This window comes from Mesoplodon mirus (assembly GCF_964341445.2).
Source record: "Mesoplodon mirus genome assembly, chromosome: 17".
Classification (NCBI taxonomy): Eukaryota; Metazoa; Chordata; class Mammalia; order Artiodactyla; family Ziphiidae; genus Mesoplodon; species Mesoplodon mirus.
In genome coordinates, this window is record NC_138993.1 from 51046592 (window position 1) to 51072306 (window position 25715).

The 25715-nt window shown below is 36.0% G+C and overlaps 1 protein-coding gene across 12 annotated transcripts in view; it reads right to left on the reverse strand.

The window, feature by feature from the left end:
- Positions 1–25715, reverse strand: part of MYCBP2 (MYC binding protein 2) — a 265407-nt gene that overhangs the window by 229746 nt on the left and 9946 nt on the right. For all 12 annotated transcript variants that reach the window (XM_082601985.1, XM_082601982.1, XM_082601988.1 and 9 more), the window contains exons 2-3: positions 9690–9765; positions 1135–1350 (exon numbers count right to left, since the gene is read on the reverse strand). In XM_082601985.1, coding sequence (XP_082458111.1) covers positions 1135–1350; positions 9690–9765 — 292 coding nt within the window. The remainder of the gene's footprint in view (positions 1–1134; positions 1351–9689; positions 9766–25715) is intronic.

Sequence of the window (25715 nt, forward strand, 5' to 3'; positions counted from 1 at the left end):
GAGAAGAACCTGACAGTAATGATAAAGGACAGTGGTGAACTTATGAAGAGCCACCATGAAATGTACAAAATAAACAGATCAGGAACACAGCCTCTATCTGGCTGCTATTTCCAAGTAGTAAAGTAAGTATTTACATGATATCTTACGTATGCATATAAAGAAGTTTTCAAGGCACAATTTTAAGGTATCCATTTAGTAAAAAGACAATATACACGAATCATTTATGATAAAGGAAATCATTTCAGAATGTCTGTATTTAGAAAAAAACAAATGCACTAAATTATTTATGATAAAGGTACCATTTTAAAATATGTTTATATTTTTACCCATTCTTTTGTTAGAAATACTAACTACACATACTATATAGAAAATACATATATAAAGTAACATTATAGTCTTGAAATATAGAAATGCTTAAATAGAACAGAGTACCTTAAGAACAGTTTGTTCTACTTCAATACACGTTTCTATAACACCAATTAGATTATACGCCTCTGGTAAATATGGGAGTGATATCAGAACAATGCAGAATTGGTTCATATGTAATTTTTTTCCTAGGCAAAGGGAGCCAGGATAGCAAGAGTACAGTTAACCTTAGGCGGAAAAGGCAAAAGCTCTCAGCTCAGCTGCTGCACAACCAGGAGCACTTCTAGCTCTATTTCAAGAAAAATTAAAATGTATACCTGTACCCAGAGGGAGGGATGTGTCCCCAGCTTTTCGTGGCTCTTGGCTTGTAGTAATTTGCACTTCCTCTTGTGCCCACCTTTATAAGCAGCTCACTGGCTCAGAGTTCCACTTCCATCTGCAATGGCTCAGTGCCCGCAAGCCACCATTTCCCCTCTACTGCTTTTGTACATTTCTAACAGCCCCTGTAACAGACTCCAAGCCACTGAACTCCCTTCCTATGCTTTCCAAGTACTCCCCACTGAGGTACCAATTATTGACTTTGTTAGCACTCCAATTATAAAGTTGCCTAAAGTTTTCCTGATCTAGCTCAAACCTATTTTTACCCATAGACTCTGTTATTTTCAGTGTGCAATTTTATTAAAAGCAAGGCATTTTAGCAATGCAAACATATGTATTAAAGCCCAAACACCTGTAGGTTATGCATCTAAGTGGATCTTAGTGACTTACCTTTGGAAGTTTGATAGGGGGCTCTTTGGATTCCTCCTCTTCATCACTATCTGATTCTCCACTCTGCACAGAGTTCTTAGATGCAGCTGCCAATGATGTTTCCTTTTTCTGCCATTCCAGAACGCAATGGCGTACATTGCAATAAATATTAAATGCCGAAGGATTGCTATGTAGTTTGATATCTGGTATGATTACCGTATTCTCCAAGTTTTCAGACTGAAATACAGGATATAATATTTCAATTCTATATTCCTTTCCATCATCATCAATTCTCTTTTTTTTTTAAATTAAATATTAGACAGGCTAGATGATTTGTAGAAGTCACATAGGTGACACAGCAATAACCAACCTGATAAGGGCTGGAAAGACACCAGCAAAAAACTCATCAGGACTACCCTTTTACCCCACAATAGGAAAAGAGCCAACAAAGCTTAACTGCTGGATTCAAAGGATATTCATTTGTTGCTTTTCTAAGGGACATCAGATGTACTGCAGAGTCTCAAAGGCCTACCACAAATGTTGAATTACATTTTGATTTCTTTCAAAAGTAGATATAGGGCCTTAAACAGAAATTAGGACTAAAAAAAACAAAAACTAAACCCTTAACTTTAGTCAATTCTAATTTCATTCTCATTCAAATAATGGTAATGCTAAGAAAACTACAGATTATGGGCATATGCTTTCTGAAAGCTCTCTCTTAGCTATCTGTCTTAATAGGTACTACAAATCACATGTTTGGTACTTTAATTGTTAAAACTAAATACTCAGGACTTCCCTGGTGGCGCAGTGGTAAAGAATCTGCCTGCCAAGGCAGGGGACAATCCCTGGTCCGGGAAGATCCCACATGCCGCGGAGCAATTAAGCCCATGCGCCACAACTACTGAAGCCCACGTGCTCTAGGGCCCACGTGCTGCAACTACTGAAGCCCGCATGCCTAGAGCCCGTGCTCCGCAATAAGAGAAGCCACCGCAATGGGAAGCTGTACACCACAAAGAAGAGTAGCCCCCACTCACCGCAGCTAGAGAAAGCCCGTGCACAGCAACGAAGACCCAACACAGCCAAACAAACAAACAAACAAAAAACAACTAAATACTCAATTTCTATTTTGGTCCACCATTTTATTCATCAGACTCCAACCACATTTTTGAGATAAACATTTACATCATAAATATACAGAACTAGTTTAAGATAGTCTACAAATGCAAATTCCAACAATTAGAGTATGTCCAACAAGTATCCAAGATAAATAAAATGACACTTTGAGTACCAAGAACATTTAGTCTCAAAATTCTACCCTTCTTCCATAAATAATTAGGAAAAACATGGAGTACTTCTTGTTAAGTCAAAGTATACTAAAGTTAACCGACATATAACATGTAAATATGTCTTCCAGAGATATTAAAAACAAATATTAATAATTCAAATCCAACAATACTCTTAAAAAGATGATACATCAAGATCAAATCAAAAACAAGGATGTACAACAATGGAAAAGCAATCCAAAATCCATACCAACAAAAGTAAGAGAAAAAAAAAAAAGACACTGTAAATAAACATGGACGAAACATTTGACAAAAATCAAATACCCATTCATGACAAAAGCCTAAGTAAATTAGGAACAGAAGAGAATTCCAAAACTGGATTAAGGCTACGTATGAAAAACACACAGCTAACACAGTAAAAGACTGAATGCCTTCACCCTAGATTGCAAACAAGGGCAAGATATCTACTCTCAGCAATCAGACTCAACATTGTGCTAGATATGCTATCCAGTGCAGTAACCCAAGAAAAAGAAATAAAAGGTATAGTTAGAAAGAAAAAGTTATCTCCTAGAAATCAAATGTGTTTATTGGTAGGAGACATAAAAAAGAATCTTAAGTCTGCAAAAAAAAAGTCACTAGTAATAATGTGTGGATTTAGCAAAGTCACAGGGTACCAAATAAATCTATAAAAATGAATAATATATCTATATCCTAGGAGTAAACAATCAAAATATGTAGTTTTAAAATTAGTAGCAGTAAAGGTACAGACTGGGAGAAAATGTTTGCAAACCACGTATCTGACAAATGACTAGCATCCAGCATATATAAAGAATTCTCAAAACTCAGAGAGTAGAAAACAAACAAGCAAGCAGCCCAATTAGAAAATGGGCAAAAGACATGAACAGACATGTCACTGAAGAAGATATACAGAAGGCAGATAAGCACATGAAAAAAAGTTCAATATCATGAGCCATTAGGGAAATACAGATTAAAATAAAATGAGATTAGTACACACCTATCAGAAAGGCTTGAGTAAAACATAGTGACACCGACAAATACTGGTGAAGATGTGGAGAAACTGGATCTCTCATACATTGCTGACGGGAATGTAAAATGATACAGAGACTAGAAAAAGTACAGCTTTTTCTTAGAAAATTAAACATGTACTTACAGTATAATCCAGCAATTGCACTCTTAGGCATTTATACCAGAGAAATGAAAACTTATGTTCATACAAACACCAGCACATGAACATTCATAGAAGCTTTATTCAAAATAATCAAAACTGGAAACAACTCAGATGTCATTTAATGAATGAAGGGTTAAGCAAACTGTGGTATATCCATGCCATGGAATGCTTATTCAGCAATAAAAGGTGCAAGCTTGGTATATGCAACAACTTGGATGAATCTCAAAATTAGGCTAAGTGGAAAATAACCAGTCCCAAAAGGTTACATACTGCATGAGTCCATTTATATAACATTCTTGAAATGACAAATTACACAGATGGAGAACAGATTTGTAGTTTGCAGAGGCTAGGGAGAGGGTGAGGTTTGGAGATGTCTTTGTTTATATAAAAGTAGTACAATGGACCCTTCTGATGGAACTGTTCTACATCTTCACTGTAGTAATGGTCACAAACACCCACACGTGACAAAACTGCCTAAAACTAAATACACACAAATGAGTGCATGTAAAACTGGTGAAATCTAAATAAGATCTGTAGGCTGTATCAATGTTGATTTCCTAGTAGTGATATTTACTACAGTTATGCTATACCTTACCAATGGGAGAAAATGGGTAAAGGGTACACAGGATCTCTCTGTATTATTTCCTACAACTGCGTTTACATTACAATCTCAAAATTAAAACAAAATTTTTAAATAACAGCATTTACAATAACATCGAAAATATATAATTATTAGTTAAATTTAATAAAATTATGTACAATCTCTCACTGAAAACCAAAATAATGTTGCTGAGAGAAATTAAAGAAGACAAATAAATGGAGAGAGAGAGAGACCATGTTCATCAATGAGAAGATTCCATATCATTAAAATGGCAATTCTTCCCCAAACCTATATTCAGTGAAATCCCAATAAAAATTCCAGAGGCTTTCTAAAAATGGAAATTTACAAGTTGATTCTAAAATTTATATATAGAAACGTAAAGAACCTAAATTAACTATAGCAATTTTTTTTAAAAAGACCACAGTTAAAAACATATGACCTATTTCAAAACTACTGTAATGAAGACAGTACAGTACTGGTATAAAGGTAAACATATAGATTAATTAAACAAAATAAATTCCAGAAATAGGCTTAAACAAATAGTCACCTGTTTTTTTACAAAGATGCCAGGATGATTCAATGGGAAAAGATGTCTTTTTAAGAAATGATACTGGATCAACTGAATACCAACATGTGAAAAAATGAACATCAACCTTTATCTCATACCATACACAAAAATTAACTTGAAATGGATCACAGACCTACATGTAACAACTAAAACTATAAAATCTGTAGAAGAAAATATAGAAGAAAATCTATGTGACCTTTGGGTAGACAAAGACTTAGAACACATGAATCATAAAAAAAAAATCAATTCATTAAATTTATAAAACTTAAAAACCTTTGCTCTCATAAAGCACTCTACAAAAACAAAAAAGGCAAACCATAGAAGAGGAGAAATTATTTGCAACACAGCTGACAAAGGAATCTAAAATGTATAAATATCTAAAATGTATAAAGTACTCTGAGAATTCAATAAGAAGACAATTATAAAAAGGGGAAACGAGTTGAAGAGATTTCACAATAAAAAGACATAACTGGTGAAAGGCACATCACATGATGATTATGATGCTCACAACATTAGTCATGAGAGAAAAGCACAGTAAAACACCAGTGAGATACCCCTATATACTTATCAGAATGACTAAAATTCCGTGTAACGCGCTTACAGAGTGAAAAACAGTGATATCTTTTCAGGAGTATTTTTTTTTCCTAGCATACAAACTTTGACCATAATTACTCCCTAGGAAATAATTTTAACTGCTTTAAAATCATTCATTTTCATCTATGATTCTAAATGCCCCTTTCTTTTACAAAAGAATAAAATTAATGTATTTAAAAAAAAGAATGACTACAATTTGAAAAGCTAACAAGATCATGTGTTTGCAAAGATGTGAAGCAACTGGACTTCTCATACACTACTGGTGGAACAGTAAAATGGAATAATCACTTTGGAAACAGTTCTCAGTTTCTCAAAAAGCTGAACATTCATCTACTATGCCACCTGTGAAGAAGAGTTAACACTGAGTTAACACTGCTTACTTTCTCCAAGGGAACCATCACTGCCCCCTGGCCAGTACTTAGGAATGTGGTCTTTAGAGTTTCCTTTATATTAGGTATTGATGATTTTGTTACATACTCCTAGAGCAACCATACCCACTGGCTTGTCCGACTGCTTTGCAGAAACATCATGACTGACGATGTGAACCCATGTTTCACTTGCTATGGCTGGCTGCATATCAGGATGTGTCTATGTGACCAGATCCCCATAAAAGTCTCAGATCCTGAGACTCAAACGGGCTTCCCTGGACAGAAACATTCCACACATATTCCTGCAGTTCACCACCGGAGAGAAAGCACGTCCTGTGTCTCACACGAGGAAGGACCAGGAGGCCTAGGCCATTACTCCCTAACCACCAACACATTTATTTTTCCTGCTGTTTACTCTGTACTTTTTGTTGTAATGAATCGTAGCCATTAGTATAAATTGCTTTCGAGTCTTATGAGTCCTTCTGGCAAATCATCGAAGAAAACATCACTTAATCCTCCCACTCCTAGGTATTTACCCTCCCCCAAAAACAAAAACTTATACCCACACAAAGACTAGTACACAAATTGTTCATAGCAGTTTTATTTGCAAGGGACAGAAATTGGAAACAACACCAACATGTCCATCAACAGAGGAACAGATTAACAAATTGCGATATAACCAAACAATGGGATACTAATCAGAAAAAAAAAGGAAAGACTATTAATATATACAACTACATCAACACAACTTAAAATCATTATGCTGAGGGAAAGAAGCCAGATACAATAGTAGAGCCAGTATGATCTCATTTATATGAAATTCTAGAATATGAAAAATAATCTATAATGACAGAAAGTATACCTGTGGTTGTGTACAGCTAGGGCTGTAAGGAGGGATGGAATGCAGCAGAGGATGAGGAAAGCCTTGGGGATGATGGAAAATTTCTAAACCTTGATTGTATCTTTCAAAACTCACTGAATTGTACACTTTATATCCCTGTCTCAGGTTCTACTATTAAGGAACCTGATCTAAGACAGATACATTTGGTAGCAGGATGCTGAGGAAGTTTCCTGGGTAACGGATTTTACTTCTCTTATAAGGAAGCGAAGTCTTTTGCTGGAGAGCAGAATTTATCAGAAGTCTGAGGAGAGTGGCAAAGGTCTGAAATAGCCACAGGAAAATTGGAAGAACTATCTGACCAGAAAAAACAAGAAGATAGTCTGGCTATGGATGGTCCATTTGATACTGGTAATCATGAAACTGTACTGGTATCAATAAACTCTTGTTTAACTCCTTTTAGCAGTACACGGTACTCACCTGCAGGGAAAGAGGGAAAGATGGCTGGATCTGTACAGGACTGAGTTTTGTCAGATAAATCCAACAAATGTACATGAGGGAAAGGAAGATGCAGTAGGCAGAATAATGGCCTCCAAAAATATCTACCCCCTAATCCCTAGAACCTGAGAATATGTCATTTTACATGGCAAAAGGGAGCCTGCAGATACGATTAAATTAAGAATTTTGAGATGGGGGATTTTATGGATTATCTAGGTAGGCCCAAAGTAATCCCAAGGGTCCTTATAAATGGGAGAGGGTGGCAAGATGGAAGGAAGCACAACCCCAGGAATGCAGGCAGGTTCTAGAAGCCGAACAAGGCAAGGCAATGAATTCTCTTCTAGAGCCTCCAGGAAGAAGATAAGATAGTCTTGCTGACACTTTGATTTTAGCCCAGTGAGATCCATTTTAGATTTCAGACTTCCAGAACCATAAGATAATTTGTATTGTTTTAAGCCATCAAGTTTGTGTAATTTGTTACAGCAGCCATAAAGAACTAATACAGGAGATTAAGCAAGAATTTTTCTAAAAATACTGTAGTACCTATACTGGATAAGAAGGAAAGTAAATGAAGGAGATGGCTAATGGAGAAATAGAGGGGTCAATGACAGCAATAAAGGAGATGAAGAAGTATAGCTAAATGGCATTTTAAAAATAACTTTTATAAAAAGAAGAGTGGATAAAAAATACTCCAAAAACAGTAATAGAGAGCAAAGAGACTAACACCACCATTTTATGAGCAGTAAATGTTTCTTACTCATCTTTGCATCCCAAATACCAAGCACAAGGCCTGCACAGAGTCACTGTGCAATTAAAGTCTGAGGTGTAAATGAAGTTTTTTTACATCAGTCTTATCACAAGCTGCTCCTAAAAAAGCAGATATAAAACCTGAAGGCCAACAGAAGAAAGATGAATTATGAAGGGAGCAAAGCTAGTTAGAGACAGAACTGAAGTGGAAGCAAGAGCTTGACTTCCCATATCTTCCTGGATATCACATGCCACCACTTTTAGGAAAATCAACAAATGAAACCTTAAAAAGGGCTTTAAAAGATTTTCAATATTCCCATATTCCAACTCTGCACACAGAACCAAAAAGTGGAAAAGGGGTAGAAGTTGTAAATCTGAATGACTATTTGCTTGTTAAAGGTTTTCACATATCAAGTATAGTAAGAATGCTTTCCACTTCCCTCTTCTGTCCCCAAAACAGTAGTACGACATGATATAGTGAACATATATTATTTATCTGCCCACCCAGCAACACTTCCCTTAGGGCAACCAGCCCTCCCATTCCACATAGCCTTCTAATCAGGGTGCTCACCTATAGTCCATCACAAGGTTACAAACATAACTCGGTCTAACCAATCAAAGTACCCCATCTTCCAGGTCAAAGTGAATGATGCAGGTCAATCAAAAACCCCATCCAAGATTTTCTGCCACAACTAATAGAAGAAATCGCCTTTTGCTTAAAGAAAATAAAGCTGGAGCTGCCAGCAGCCTTAGTCCTCAGCCACAGGCAATAAACCCACACTCAGAGGAAAAGAGAAGCAAGATTTGATGACATTATTATAATCCCTGGGTCCAACTGATCAATTCCATCCCTTATACTTCTATTTTTGGTTCACTACTTTAAAGTAGATTTCTCTCAGTTACAAGAGCAAAAATACTCATTACAAAGTGCAGGAAACAATTGTCTCTAGAACTTAAATGATATACAACCCAAGCTAAGTGACTGTTTCTATAACCAAAAGTGGAGCTCTTCAGAAATCACAAGTATGATTGCTCTCTTCCTCCTGTCTAAGTTTCTTACTACTGTTCATTAGAAAAGAGATTCTCTTATAAAAAGCGGTACCTGGTCCCTGAAAATGTTTAAGAAAAAACTAGATGGATTTTATAGAGAAGATATCTGCATTGGGTAGAAGAACAGATCCTTGATCCCTAATTCAAATATTCTCTATTGCCTTTTTTTTTTGTACAGCCACCAACAATCTAAAGAAGCTCAGAACAGTCAAAAGTCTATAGATGCACCAAGATATTCTCTAATTCATAATGTATGCATAGGTATGAGACAAACCCAAATCCAAGTCCCAACTCACAGGCCAATTTTACTCAGTTTCCAGTACATGTAATCAGAGTGAAAAAAGAGAAGAGAAATAGATATCTTCCCCCAAAGGACTGATCAAAGAAAACAAAAATAAATAATAAATAATTTTCAGCACCCAGGTAATAACTTCCAGGTTGCTGGTCAAAAAAAAAATGCCAAAAAGATGAAACTTAACAGCGTGACCAAATAATAAGGGTTTTTTAAAAATTACTTTAGCACACAGAAAATGGTTTGCTAATTATACTCATACCTTATTTTTTTTATTGAGGTATCGTTGATGTACAATATTACACAAGTTTCAGGCGTACAACACAGTGATTCACAATTTTTAAAGGTTATATTCCACTTATAGTTATTATAAAATATTGGCTATATTCCCTGTATTGTACTATATATCCTTGCAGCTTGTTTATTTTATACATAGTAGTTTGTACCTCTTACCTCTTACCAAAATTAAAATTACCTTTTTAATTCTGGCATTTTTATTCAAATTAATAAAAAAGTGCTTAATCGCTATAAATTGCTAACAGTTTTACCTTGCTTCTTGTCTTCACTTTTGATTTGCTCTTCTGTTTTCTTTTCAACTTCTTCTTATTTAAAATTTTCTTATTCCTAAAAATGTAAGGAAAAAAAAAAGGAGAATAAAAGAATTATGGAAGTTCATATTTTAGAACATATAAAGGTATTAAAAATAGGTACTTCCAAAATAAATGAATAATTCTTGTATAAACTTTCTATGAAACAATATACTCTAGATGTACATATAAGATACTAACAGGGCCTCCCTGGTGGCGCAGTGGTTGAGAGTCCGCCTGCCGATGCAGGGGATACGGGTTCGTGCCCCGGTCTGGGAGGATCCCATATGCCGCGGAGCGGCTGGGCCCGTGAGCCATGGCCGCTGGGCCTGCGCATCCGGAGCCTGTGCTCCGCAACGGGAGAGGCCACAACAGTGAGAGGCCCGCATACCGCAAAAAGAAAAAAAAAAAAAAAAAAAAGATACTAACATACAATATAGCTATTGACATGACAGCAAAATACTGGATAGCTAAGAAATACACATTAAATTATTTTTTAAATGTGAATTCTGCAAATACTTTTATAAAATTTAAAAATTGTAAAAAGCCATCAAATGAAATTTTTAAAACTTTATTTAACAGTGGGGCTGCTAATAAATACCAGTTATGTTCCTTTCCCAGAAAAATCTACTCTTTGTAGTAGTCAGGGCTACAGTGCAAAAAGGGTCAGGAGTCCATTTTTACTAAATTACTACGGGAAAACCCCAACTCATACACTTTTCATACCCAGCAGCCAGTTTTTCATAACATCACAGCCCTAAGACCAAATTATTCTTTAAGCAAAAGTAAGCCCCTGAATGACTTTGAGAAAAGAAATTTTTAATGTGGCAAAGAATAAGAATTAATGGAAGAAACCCAAACCGAGGAAAATGTATTTTCATCTCATTTAATATTTTTTTACATCTACCATGCTGAAGTGCACACTGCTAGGTACTAAAGACATAAGATGAAAAGGACAGTTGTTTTCCTCAAGGAGCTCAGAGACCTGAATGAAAAGCATAGTTTAATGATCCAGCAAAAGGATGCTACTGCTATAACAAAGATAAAAGGTGAAGAGGAGGAGGAGGAGGAAGAGGAAAAGGGAAGGATTTGAGGAGGAGGAGAAGGGAGAGACTCTAGATGCTACAGAGGTCAGGTCCTTAACACTTGGTAACTAATGTAGTGGAAGCTGTGACCAAATAAAAAAGTCATAAGGCTAGGTCACTTGGAGGTAGGGATGTCATTCACAAAACAGGGAAGTCAAGGGGAAGAATTAGTTTGCAAAAGGAAAAAATGAGTTCGATTTTGAAAATGTTTGACTTCAAGACACTAAAATGTCAACAAAATACACATGAACAAGCATATGAAAAATTTATCCTTGACACTACCTTCAGCTTCATACTTTAAACTAAAAAAATCACAAAATCTTATCAAATATATCTTGTAAACAGTTCTTGAATCTATCTACATCACCTCTATTGCTGATATGCTAACAATGTAAGTAACCCCTACCTCCTGCCTGGACCACTGCGAAAGCTTCATAAAAAAGCTTCATTTCTGCACATCCATGTCTGCCGCTCTTCAATCCATTTTTCATATAAGCACTCAAGTCAACTTTTTAAAAAACAAATGAATAGGTAATTCTCCCACTACAAACTCTATTAATATATTCTCAATTCTCTTAGATAAAGACCAAAAGCACTGACGTGGTTTAGAAGATCCTCTACCAAGATCTGACCTCCACCAGTCTCTCCCACCTCGTTTTGCATCCTTCTCCAACTTGTTCATCACATTCCAGCCACAAGGACTATTCGTTCCGTTGTTTGAACCTGCTAATAAGCTCCTTAGCAGCTTTCTCTTAGGGGCTTTTTCTCCCTCTTCCTGGAATTCTATCCCACATCTCTTGCTAACCCCTATTCATCTTTGAGGTCCCAGTATAAGTGTCACTTACTCAGGAGTGTCCCAGACTAGGCTAGTTTCCCTAACATCCGTTCTCATTTCATCGTATACTTGTGTCTCATTGTGTAACCTACAACTGTATGTTTGGAATTACTTGTTTAATGCATCACTCTCACCAAGCTGTAAGCTCCAAGAGTGCAGAAGCCATATCATTCTTGTTCACTGCTCAAGACTCTGTGCTCAGAAAAATACCTGAAACAAAGTACTCAACAGTACTTTGAGAGACAGAGAAAATGGGAGCAAGGAGAGAGGACAGGGAGAAGAGAAGGAAGTTCAGAGCTATAGCTACCAGCCTTACTTAGAGAGGAAGATAAGCAGAGGGCCAAGGATGGACCCATAGATACATCAATACATTTAAAGGATATCTAGCCAGAAATGTCCATTAAGGCATTACCCATGGGAGTATTTTACTCAGATCTTGGTGCAAAGGAGGTAATGAAAATCATGTATGTAGATGGGATTTCCCCAAGATAGCATGCTACAAAAGAAAAGAGAAAGAGAGTAACAGTATCAAATGCTACACATGAACAGATATACCTCCTCACACAACCTATTCAACTATGAGCAAAAAATATTTATTTCAACATTTTCCCTTTCAGCACCTGCATTAGTGCCTGACACATCATGGATGTTCAAGAAATATCAGGTGAATAAACAAGTTGATGAAAAGCATTGAGTATTTTTCATGTGTGGTTTAGGAAACCAACTTTCCTTTATACTAAAGTTTACTTAAGTGAAATCAGTTATTTGAGCAAAAGGAATATGTAAATGCTAAAAGGTTAGCCCTTTCTATACAATTTGGAAAAGCATGAAGGTTCATTCAAAACCAATCTTCAGAGAAACAGAATATATAAATATAAATTAAGATGAATTTCCTGAAGCCTACTTATCACGGACTTAAATTTTCCAAAGCATATTTAACAGACCTTCTTAAAGTTCAAATGACTTTATACATATTCCTAAAATATTTATTTTTATGCATTTGGCATTTAATTAGTTTTGGCACAATTTTAATGAATCTGGACCCACCAAATCCTGCGTACAGATTAGCTGAAAAATCAGCTTTCCCCAAATCCCCACAAATTGATTTTACTGTGTTTTTTGTTGATTTGGCTGTTTTAGAAGTAGAGAGTTATCCAAGAGAGCTAGTAATTAGCTAAAAATTATACGTAGAAAATCTGTATTCAACATTAGAAAATAAAAATGCTGTTTTTTAGTAATATAATATCCCACTATATGACTGCATTTCAGAACTAAGCTTAAATAAACGTTTCATGGTATTTGAGGATGGAGAGATAAAAGAAAAACTCTAGAAACAAGTCTTACACATTAACATTTCACTGTGGAATTTCTGATGATTTAGGACTTTAAATCCTAAATCAATAGGGGCTTAATAAAGAATGTCTGGAATTGGTCCTATAAGATTTTTAGTCTTCTCATAAAAAAAACCTCATACCCATGAGATTTGAAAGAATTATGGGTGGTAATGAAAGGCAAAGGTTATTAACATGCTCTAAATATTTATTTTAAAATATTTACTTTAAAAATTCCAAAGAAGAAATTCTCTTAATAGCTACCACTGTTTAGTAAAACCAAATACTTCTGCAATAAGAACAAATGAATTTTGCAAGTTGTTCTGTGATATAGATCATTAGTTTCTATATCACCTTATTACTGAGTCTATTTTCTAACAGAACAAAAATTAGCCATAATTTAATTTAAAACTTCTCTGACTCTAAATCTGTTTCTTCATTTGCAAAATAAAGAGATAAAAGAGATTATCTCTGAGGTCCCTTCCAACTCTAAAATGCTAGTATTTAAATAACTCAAAATTCAAAGAACTTATGGAATAAGAGGGTTTCAGTCTTTTGTTCAATTTCCCTTAGAAATGAGAAATGAAAAATTCCTGAGTCTATGATCTAAGACAGGAATAGGCAAATTTATTTCTGTAAAGGGACAGATAATAGATATTTTATACATTGTGGGCCATAAGATCTCTGTTGCAATTACTCATCTGTTAGCATGAAAGCAGCCATAGACAACACAAAAACAGATGAATGTGGCTGTATTACAATCCGATTGTAATTTCTGGATATTGAAATTTGAATTTCATACAATTTTCATGTGTCACAAAATATTTTTCTCCTTTTATTTATTTATTTATATAGCTATTTATGTATGTATATTTATGTATGTATGTATTTTTAAAATGTAAGAACCATTCTTAGTTCACAGGCCATACAAAAAAAGGAACTGAGTCGGATTTGGTCTGTGGACCATAGTTTGTTGACCCTTGACCTAGAGTATATTTTGATAAACAGGCTCATATCAGAAGGAAAAAAATATTAATATGCAACACAGATAAAAATATTCAGAATATCACTATGCTTATATCAATAAGCACCCTTAAAATTATCTGCCTTTCTTTCTGCAAAGATAAACTCCTGACTTTCACTTTTATTTTACTAAAGTAAGATACCAGATAGGAGCAACCATTGTTTTTCCTTCAAAAACTAGACTAATATCGAAAGGTCTGGAAGCAACTGAGGACTGGATGAAGTAAAAATCCAGAGATGGAAGAGCACGTCCAAGGTGAGCGGAGATCACTGGCATTTTCTTGCATGAGGGCATTTGCAGAGTTTGGGTACAAGTGAGGATTGAGCTCACTAAAGGAAACCAAAAACTCGGGTGCTTTACAGATGTCTGCATGGACTGGAATGACAGACTGGAATCTAGAAACGCTCTGAATATGTGGCCAGGACATCTAATAGTACATCTGCTTAGTGATGGGGCACTGAAGAAAGATAGGGAAGCTGGGCCAAAAGGGCAGGGTCGATTTCCCATAGTTGCCCAGTTTTAGAAGACTGAATCTCAGTAGATGGAGGAATCGACTTTATCTCTGATTTGGACTGAGGTAGCCAACACCTCACGCTATCTGTCTAACACAATAAAGAACAAACCTTTCTGGAAGAAAATATCATCTGAAATAAATTAACTGTTCTCTTACACATAATGTTAGGCATAAAATAAACGTATTAAGAGACATCCAAAGAAGCAAAATAATGTGATAGACAGATAATCAAGAGAAAACCAGACAATCAGACAGACTCAAGATAACCCAGACACTGATATTAGGAGGCAAGGACCTGACACAGATGCAAAGTTGAACAAAATGGATGAAATGATGTAATTTTCAATTTAAAAAAATTTTTTTAAAGCCAAGTGTATTTCCTGGAACAGAAAAATCAATATCTGAAATTAAGAACTTGTCAGAAGACTCTAAGAGCAGAATAGACCAGAGGAAAACAGAATCCACTGACTTGCAGACAGGCCAAGAAAAAATATCCAAACTCCCCCACAGAGAAAATAATGTGATGAACAAAAAAGAGAGTATGAAACATGTAGGACACAGTCAAATCAACTCATGTACATATTCATGTAATTGTAATCTCAGAAAGAGAGAGGAAATGACAACAGAACAAAAGCAACAGGTGAGGAAATAATTGATGATAATTTTACAAAAGTAAGGAAAGAAGTCAACCCAGAGATTCAAGAAATTTAGGGAACTCTCAAGCAGGAAAATGCAGAGAAAACCACACCTAGGCACACCAAATGCTTGGCACAGTCAAACTGCTGAAACAAAGGATAGAAAGAAAATTTTAAAAGCAGCCAGAGAAGAAAAGATACATTTGAAGAAACAGTAAGATTGATCCCTTCTATTCTTTGTGTTGAAAGTGCTGAGGGGTGGAGAATAGGGGGGATTAGCAACCTAGAATTGTATCTATCTATCAAATATATCCTTTAAAAATGAAGACAGGGCCTTCCCTGATGGTCCAGTGGTTAAGACTTTGCCTTCCAATGCAGGGGGTAAGGGTCTGATCCCTGGTTGGGGAGCTAAGATCCCACATGCCTTGTGGCCAAAAAACCAAAACATAAAAACAGAAGCAATATTGTAACAAATTCAATAAAGACTTTAAAAATGGTTCACATCAAAAAAAAATTTTAAATGAAGACAAAAATAGAGATAATTTTAGATCCACAAAAGTTGACATAATTCCTTGTCAATATACCAACACTACAAGAAATACCAAAGAAAGGTCTTCCTTTAAAAATTGCTATGTCAAAATTTTAAATGAAAGAACACAGACTAAAAGTAAAAGGATTGCAGAAGATATATCTTGTACACACTCACTGGCCTCCCAAAAAAAGCTGGTGTGGCTGTATTACTATTTGACAAAGTAATTTTTAAGGCTAGAAGTGTTATTAGAGATAAGCAGAACATTTCATAATGCTAAAAGGGTCAATTCAACAGGAAGACACAAAAATTCTAAATGCGAATAAATCTAATAACAACAGCATAGCTTCAACATATATAAAGCAAAACTGAGAGAAGTAAAAAAATAAAAGACAAATCCACAGTCAAAAAAATCAGATTTTAACACACTTCTATCTAACTGATATAACAAGTAGAGGACAAAACAGCATGGATGCAGGAAAATGTAAAAACATGATTAATCAACTTGATCTAACTGACATACATAGAAAACCACATCCAACAACTGCAGAATACACATTCTTTTTTAAGGCAGATAGAATATTTACCAAAATAGATGATATGCTGGACAACAGACCAAGTCTCAAGATATTTCCAAGGACGATGATCACAGAAAAATTAAACTATAAACCAACAACAGAAAGAAAACTAAGAAATTCTCAAACGTTTGAAAATCTAAAAAAACAGATTTCTAAATAACCTATGGGTCAAAGAGCTATAATAGAGACTTACAATGGAAATCGGAAAATATTTTCAATGGAATAAAAATTAAATATGACATATCAAAACTTGTGGCATGTCGCTGAAGCGGTACTTTGGGGAAATATATAGCTTTCCGCATACAAATGCATACAATGAAAAAAGAAAGCTTGAAAGTAAATGATGTAGGCTTACAACTTAAGCTAGAAAGAAGGGAGCAAATTCAATGTAAAGAATGTAGAAGGAGATGGGACTTCCCTGATGGTCCAGTGGCTAAGACTCCATGCTCCCAATGCAGGAGCCCAGGTTCAATCCCTGGTGAGGGAACTAGATCCCACGTGCCGCAACTAAGAGTTTGAATGCCGCAACTAAAGAGTCCACATGCTGCAACTAAAGATCCTGCATGCCGCAACTAAGTATCCCACATGCCGCAACTAAGACCCAGCACAGCCAAATAAATAAATAAATCTTAAAAATAAAAAAAAGAAAGTAGAAGGAGAGAAATAAAAATAAGAGCAGATATCAATGAAACAGAAAGCAGACATTCAATAGAGGAAATCAAGGAGTCAAAATGGATTCTCTGAAAAGATTAATAGACCTAATAAACCTCTAGAAAGATTGGTCAGGAAAAAATAGAACCACAAGTTACCCATATGAGAAATAAATTAGAAAGGGGACATAATTACATACACTGCCCATAAATTTCACAACTTAAATAAAAGGACAAATCCCTTGTAAAAATATAACTTCTTGACACTAAACAAGGAAAAAACACAATATCTGAGTAGTCATATCTGTTAAAGAAATTTAATCCCTAGTCAAAACCTTCCCACAAAAAAAAAAAAAAACTCTAGACTCAGATGGCTTTACCAGAGAATTCCTTCAAACACTTAAAGAATTCACTGGTACAGTCTTTCAAACAGTATCAGTCTTAGACTAACTCTTCCAGAGAATATAAAAAGGAGAAACATTTCCCAACTCATTTTGTGAGGTTAGAATAATTCTGATACCAAAGTCTGAAAGGGATATTTCAAACTAAGAAAATTTCAGGCCAGTATCTCCCATGAACATAGAAACAAAAATACTACATAGGCAAAAAGTAGAAACAACCGAAATGTTCATGAACTGATGAATGGATTAAACAACGTGTGGCACATCCATATAACAGAATATTATTCTGCCATAAAAAAGAATGCAGCAGACACATGCTACAATATGGATAAACCTTGAAAACATTATGCTAAGTGAAAGAAGCAAAGTCCACAAAAGATCACAGATGGTATGATTCCATTTATATGAATATCCAGATAGGCAAATCCATAGAAACAGGAAGCTTATTACTGGTTGCTAGGGGCTGACGGAAAGGAGACAGAGAGTGACTACAAGAGGATACGAGATTTATTTTGGGGGTGAATAAAAATGTTCTGGTTGCACAAAGTTGTGAATATATTAAAAATAACTGAATGATATACTTTGAAAAGGTCTATTTTATGGTATGTGAATTTCATATCTCAATATAAAAATTATGAGGAAAAAAAGCGATTGACCTAAAAGTAATTTCAGTGTCCATCAACATATAAAAAGGATAATAAATAAAATGCAAAATTTATTTTTAAATGTTTCCCCTTATTCTGAATAAGAGGAATAAGCAGAAAAATATTATTTCAACAGAAGCAGAAACGTTATTTTATAAAACTCAACAATCATTTGTGATGAAATGCCTCATTAAGTACGAAAAGAAGAGAAGCTACTTAATCTAATTAAGATTATCAACAAAAACCCTACAGCTAACATTATACTTAATTATACTAGATGATGAAAAATTAAATACTCCCACTAAGAATGGGAAAAAACACAAGAACTTACATTGTCACCACTTCTATTTAATACTGCACAGGAAGTCAGTAAGTCAAGCAAAAGAAATAAAAGTCATAATGGTTGTAAAGGAAAAAGTAAAGCATTTTTATTTGTAGACAACATAACCATACTTATGGGAAATGCAAAATAATCCACAAATGAAGAATTAATAAATAAATTATCAAGGTCAGTAAATAGAAGACCAATTTTTAAAAATCAACTAATTTATAAAACACCATACGTAAACTGAAGTTTTTCTATAGAAGCCAGACATTTCTCCTGTGTAATTAGTGTAATGATACTCTCACTGTGTTCATGCAACACTGAATAAATGAGGGAGGGATAGTAGTCTGATTATTAAGTAGAAAACTTTTATTTACTTAACCTAGGCTGATAATTAGTAATAAGAAGAGAGATTTTAACAGTTCAAGTTGATCTAGGAGAGAGAGGCAAACAATTCCCTATATATCTTCAGTCCCTTCATTTTATTTGGAAGTCTTTAGGTTGGGGATAGGAATGGGAGGGTGTGGGAGTGGTAAGGACTATAAATAAAGTTACCTTGGCAGTGGGCAGAGCAGCATAAGAAAAAGAGAGTGGGGGAGAGACTGGGAGTAGAGAGTGAGGGGAGGAAAAGACTCTGAAAAGTTATGACTTTATTAGACCATGCCTCATGCAGATTTATAATCTAGGTACACAGAGCCTAGGTGGCCAAGCAAAACTCAAGCCATGGAGCAACTATAAACTTTCTGAAGACAGTCCATTTATCCTAGGACTAAGAGAGCCACCAGAAGGGTAATGAGAGTTAGCAGTCAAACAACCAGGCACACAAAGATACAAGGCACCATGAGTGAGAACTAGCAGAAAAAGAAAACAGAAGGACAAACAGACTCCAGATAAAAGTTTCAGACACAACTATGCTTACCAACTTTACAGAAAAAAAAAAAAAAAAAAAAAAAGACTAGCTTTAAAATATCTGCAGGGTATGAGGAATATAGCACATGTGAAAAAGAATCAAATCCCACTTCTAGACATGAAAAATATAACTGCAACTAAAGACTCAGTAGGTGAGTTTACAGCATTAGACACGGTGAAGAGAGAATTTGAAGAGATCAGAAAAAATTACTAGAATTGAGAGAGAAAGATAAAAAGGGTGAAAATATGCCCCTGAGACCTCTTCCAAAACTTAAATCTCCTCCTTCAAGTCCCAGCATCCCAAAAGAGACAGAACTTACTGTATCCAAGTATACCCTTCCTACCATACACTGGACCCATCTCATTCACCATCCTTGGGATTTTGCTCAACCACTTACACCCTTTCTTTGTTTACTCTTTAATCTCTGTCTTCTACGGCTTCTAACCCTAGAGGCCTACTGGCCTCCTCCAAGTTAAAAAAAGAGTTTAAATGATTCTCTATCCCTCTGCCCTCTTCATCACTAAACTTCTTGAGGAACAACTGTTTCAAATGTTTTCTGTCCCCTACGATCAAGCTCCTACAAGTGTATGAGACTTCTCAACATCACAAACTTTCTTGTTGCCTACTGAATTCCTTACCTTCAGTCTTCATCCTTTATATTCTTCTACATATGAGTACTATCAGTCTACTTCTTTAAATACTCCCCACCCTCAGCTTCTAGAAGAACCTCTATTTCAGTGTTCCATCTCCCTTGATGATGATTCTTTCTCAGTCTTCTTTATTAGCTCCTTTTTCTTCCTTTTCCTGTCGCTTAAACCTTTAGCACCTATATTACTTCTCATGAGAGTTATCTGTTCATAATTTATATTCATTTCTATATTGGTAACTTACATTGTTTTCAATAAGCTATAACAACCTTAATAATAGCTACTGGGAGTTCACAAACATCATCAGAATGCTGGTCTAGAACCAGTTATGTTCTCTGACAATACAGGTACATCCACCATGAAAACCTACCACCTTTCAAGCCACTTCAAAATCCCACCACTACCCATTTAGCGCAGAGCACATAATCTAACCCTCTACTTAACTGCTGAAAGGGACATCATTTAGAATGAACTACTTCCTTTATTTTCCTTTCACCCACCTCAAAATAATCTCTACGTGGGCCTTACTCCATTAATTGTCCTCACTCTCTCTTTTTTGCTCATTATTCCTGCTCTTCTCCCTTAGCCTACCAGCTTACGAGGACAGAATTTAGAGACATACGGCATAGGTTCAAATGCAGGCTCTGTCATTTATTAGCTCTGTGATCTTGGGAAAGTTAATCAACTGCTCTGTGCCTCAGTCGGCTCATCTGTAAAACAGGATGAAAACAGTACTTATCCCATTAGATTATGAGGCACTTACAGTTATGCTTACTATCAATAAGTGCTAAACAAATTTTATTTCTTTTTATTACCATGCTAAAGTGTCTACTGTGGTTTGGGTTTCCCCAAAAGCAGACATGATTTAAGGATTCAAGTACAAGTAGTTGTTTGAGAGGTGATCCAGGAAAAACACTGATAGGGGAAATCAGAAGTGAAATAGGGAAGGGAAGGCAGTCAAGAAAGAGTGTATTATTAAGCCAGTTACCCTGATGGGAAACCAGAGTGTGATCCTACTGGAGAACTCTAATGGATGGTATAGAACACAGCTCAGTTATCCCAAAGGAGAGGTGTGAAAACGAGGTATTTATCCACCACATCCCCATCCATCAGTGGCTGAAAGCCTTTCTGACAGCATTAACTCCCTGGCATTTCTGGCTTGCCCTGCACACAGGCCAAGCATGTCTCTGTGGCCAGTAAGAAAGTTCTCAGGCAGAAATTCATAAATGTAAGTAGACAATATAGAGATGAAAGCCAAAGAAATATGGCTAGGACACTAAAAACATCTGCTACAGTGTCTCTTACCCAAAAGACAGATTAATTCTTTGTCCCCTTCCTCAAGCTACCATCTTCCTTCCTTCCCTCTAAACACTAATTTCTAAATGCTGTACTCCCTTCTCCATCTAACGTCAATTCACTTTCCCACTGAATGTGACTTTTCTCAGCCTTCTGAAAAAAGGAGGTGGGGATGAGTGAGTGTTAGGTCATTATCATCTCTTAATGCCAACTTCAAGATGATGTCTCAGACTTCTGTTTAGCTGACCTATAGGGAAAGAGTCAGTATGTAAGTGATAATATGCTCATGAGGAGCCTCTAAATATATTGTACATAATGTATCTGAGTCAGGATTGAGAGACTCCTAACAGAAGACTTTTCAAAATACAGGTCTATAGACCAAGAGAAAGGTTTTAGCTACAAACCGCAGAAAAGAAGTCCAGAACAATTAGGTAATTACTGAAATCAGAGGACTGACTGAAGTAACCGACAAAGAAAATGTACAGAGAAAGGTGTCAAAAATGGCCTCCTGAGAAACTAGTTCTTCCTCCCTCCCTTAATACCTAGAGGAAAGGCATTATTATTTCTGTATTTGACATCTAGTCACTTGTTACACCTGTCATTCTTTCATCATCCTTCTAACACCAAAATGTCTCTCAAATCTGTTCTATTTCATCTATTCCCATTGCCTTCTCTCAGGTTTTATTATCACTTGTCAGAACTACTGCAATTGCTTCTTTAAAGGAACCCCTGCTTTGGGGATCTATGTCTTTTCATCCCTTACAGCGCTGCTATAGACATTTTTATAAATTGAGAGTTTAACTCTATCACTTCTGTCCTCAAATAAAGCAATACAGGAACATAGTAATCCAGTCCTAACACATCTTTCAGTCTCTTCTGCTACACCCTTATTCTCATTCGTCCAGTTGCCCCACATTTTAGTTACTGCCAATATCTGTGTTTTACACTTCTTTGATTTTACCTCTATATTCACAACGTAGCTCCGGCAACTATTACTGTCTACACCTCAGGAGTCAGCAAACTATGGCCTGCAGTCCAAATCTAGCCTGCCACCTATTTTTGTAAATACAATTAGACTGGAACACAGTCATGCGCATTTGTTTAAATATTACCTATGGCTGCTTTCAAGCTGTAACAACAGAGTTGCAATAATCGCAAGGGAGACTAGAGAGCCTGCAAAGCCTAAAGTATTTACTATCTGGCCCGTTACAGAACAAGTTTGCTGACCCTTCGAACATGGGACAACATCAAGCAGCCTCATGTGTGTATAAGTGGATTCCTAGAAGGCAATGAGAGAGACTAGGTTTGAAATAATATTGGAGGAAGTAAAGGCATAATGTGTGAAATTAAACAAAAATTATATCACACATATCTAAGGAGTTCAATGAATGCCAAACACATGATAAACACACACTAAGAAAAAACACATTTAGGAAGAGCATGGTCAAATTGCTAAAAATCAAAAATAAAGAGAAAAATCTTAAAAGCAACTAGAGAAGGAATTTTGATTCCAGTATGGTGGCATAAACCAAATACAATCTATCTTTCACACTGTTTACAACTATAAACTTCGGGCAAAATACAAAAAAAAAAAAAAAAAAAAGAAAGAAAGAAAAAATTATTTGAGGACTCTGAAAAGGAAACAAAAGCATATTGTGGAAGGGAGTCAAACTTGGAAAAATGACCCACAGGATAGTGAGCTTCCTGGCTCGGCTATTTTCTTCTCCTTTCTCTAACAGCTTTGCTCTGAGGCCAGGAAGCAATCACTGCATACAGAGAGCAGCAACACAGAAGTTAAAACTCCAAGAGAAACCCTATCTTTCTGGCCACAGGAATTGGGGAAAGGGGCTCCTGCATGCTGGAGAATGTGGAGAAAATCCTGGAAGGGAGAAAGATTGGAGAAAGGGATTCTCTAATCCTGCCTATAAGCCCACGTAAGTCTTAGGCTTGCTCTGGAGCTGCACAGGTATGAGACAAACCCATACCAACATAGCAAAGTCTCTGAGAATTAAAAACCACCACCCACAAAAGGCAAGACCAAATTTGCAATCTGAAGCTAAACGGGTTGATAGTCGGCTAAAAGAAACAACAACAAAGATCAACACTCCAGAGAATTATGGTAAGAGCCAGAGTTTTCAAAACAAACACTCATAATGTCCAAGATACAATAAAAAATGTTCGCAATGCAAAAAGAAAATGTGATAAATCTCAAGGGAAGAAACAATTAACAGATGCCAACCCTGAGATGATCCACATGTTATAATTATCCAATAGTACCTTTAAAGCAACTATTATAAATATGCTCCATGAAGTAAAGGCAAACACAGGTGAACTGAACGGGAAAAAATTCTCAGAAGACAAAGAGAAATTATTTTAAAAATGAGCCAAATGTAAATTTAAAAACCAAACAATGCAGTATGTGAAATAAAATTCACCTGAATTGGCTCAATAAATGAATGAAGATAAGAGAGAAAAGAGTCTGTGAACTTGAAAATGGATCAATAAAAATTACCCAATCTGAAGAACAAAGAGGAAAAAAATTGACAATAGAAAAAATAGTCAGAGACTTGTGGGACAATCTCAAAAGTTTTGTCACTGGAATCTTAGCAGGAAAAAAAGACAGAAACTAGAGCAGAATATTTTAAGAAACAATGGCAGAAAGCATCCCAAATTTGGTAAAAGACAAATTTACAGATTCAAGAAGCTGAGCATTTTCCAAAGAGGAGAAACTCAAAGAAAATAAAGACTAGATACATCAACTCTAACTGCTGAAAAACAAAAACAAAAAAATTCTTGAAAGCAGATAAAGAAAAATGACATATTACATAAAGGGAAATAAAATTTGAATTACCAAAGGTTTGTCATCAGAAATCATAATGATGAAAAGACAGTGGAACAACATCATGAAAATGCTAAAAGAAAATAAGTTTTTACTCAGAAGTCTATGTTCCCCTAAAATATCCTTTAAAAATGAAAGCAAAATAAAGACATTCTCAGCTGAAGGAAAAAAAGAGAGTTTATCCCCAGTAGACTACTTTACAAGAAATGCTAAAGTCAGTCCTTTAAGCTGAAAGGAAATGTAGCATCTTCAGGAATGAAGGAAGAATAACAGAAATAATAAATATATAGGTGAACATAAAATACTTTTTTCCTTTAATTTCTTTAAAATATGTATGACTGTTGACAGGAAAAATTATAATATTGCATAGTGAGGTTTTCAAAGTGTGCAGCCATAACATATATAAGAGCTGTAACGAAGAAGGGATTGGGATGTAGCAGAGGGGGAAAAAGCATCTGTATGTTTGTAAGGTTTCTCTATTTTTTTTTTTTTTTTGGCTGTACGAGTGCCTCTCACTGTCGTGGCTCTCCCCCTGCAGAGCACAGGCTCCGGATGCACAGGTTCAGCAGCCATGGCTCACAGGCCCAGCCGCTCCGCGGCATGTGGGACCTTCCCGGACCAGGGCACGAACCCACGTCCCCTGCATCAGCAGGCAGACTCTCAACCACTGAGCCACCAGAGAAGCCCAAGGCTTCTCTATTTTAAGTGAAGCAGTACAATAGTAACTCTAAGTAGGTTGTGAAAGGGTAGGTATCTATATTGTAATCCCTAGGGCATTAAAAATTAATACAAAAAGATATACCCAAAACGTCCAATAGCTACATTAAAATGGAATCTAAAGAATAATCTAAAAGAAGGTAGAAAAGGAGTAAGAGAGGAATGAAAAACAAAGAGGGAAACAGAAGACAATAAAATGGTAGACCTAAAGTCAACCATATCAATAATTAATTACATTAAATATTAATGGTCTAAACTCTCCAAATAAAAGGCAAAGATTGACAGAATGGATTAAAAAAAAAAAAGTAAAATTCTATGTGTACTGCCCAAAGGAGAGAAACTTTAAATATAAAAACATAGGTAGGGCTTCTCTGGTGGTGCAGTAGCAGTGTCTTAAAGTATAACAGGACTCTTACAGTGTCTCTGTTGAAAATGTTTCCCTTCGGAGAACCAGGACCTTTTAAGCCCCAGTGCTCAGAGCTACAGAGATGGGAAGCATAAAGTCCCCAGTGGATCACTGACAGTGATGCTAAGTGGAGGCATCCCAATTTCCATGTGTTCTTCCTATCAGGAACACTGAAGAATAGGACCTTACGCTCATCATCAGTTGTGCCATCAAAAGACTGTCTTACTATCTATCAGGTCAGCAGCTTCTGGGCAGTTATGGTGCATAATAGGACAAATGGATCTGTGGGATTCATTTGCTATAAAGTGGGTCCCTTACTCTGAAACGATGTTATGTGGCACCCTGTGCTGATGGATCACTCTATAAGCCCTCAAATATGGGCACTGGTTGAGCCCCGGCAAGTTGCAAAGGGAAACTCATACACAGAATATGCATGATATCCAGTCAAAATGAATCACGATCCTTTCCAAGGCACAAGGACTGGTTGGTATCCTTGAAGGAAAGTTAGTCTCTGCTACTGTCAGGCTGGACATTCATCAGTTCAGTTGCTAGATCAGCACTGATGAACATAAATCTATTACTGGGCCCTTGCATAGCCATCATCAGTAATGTTTCCATAAC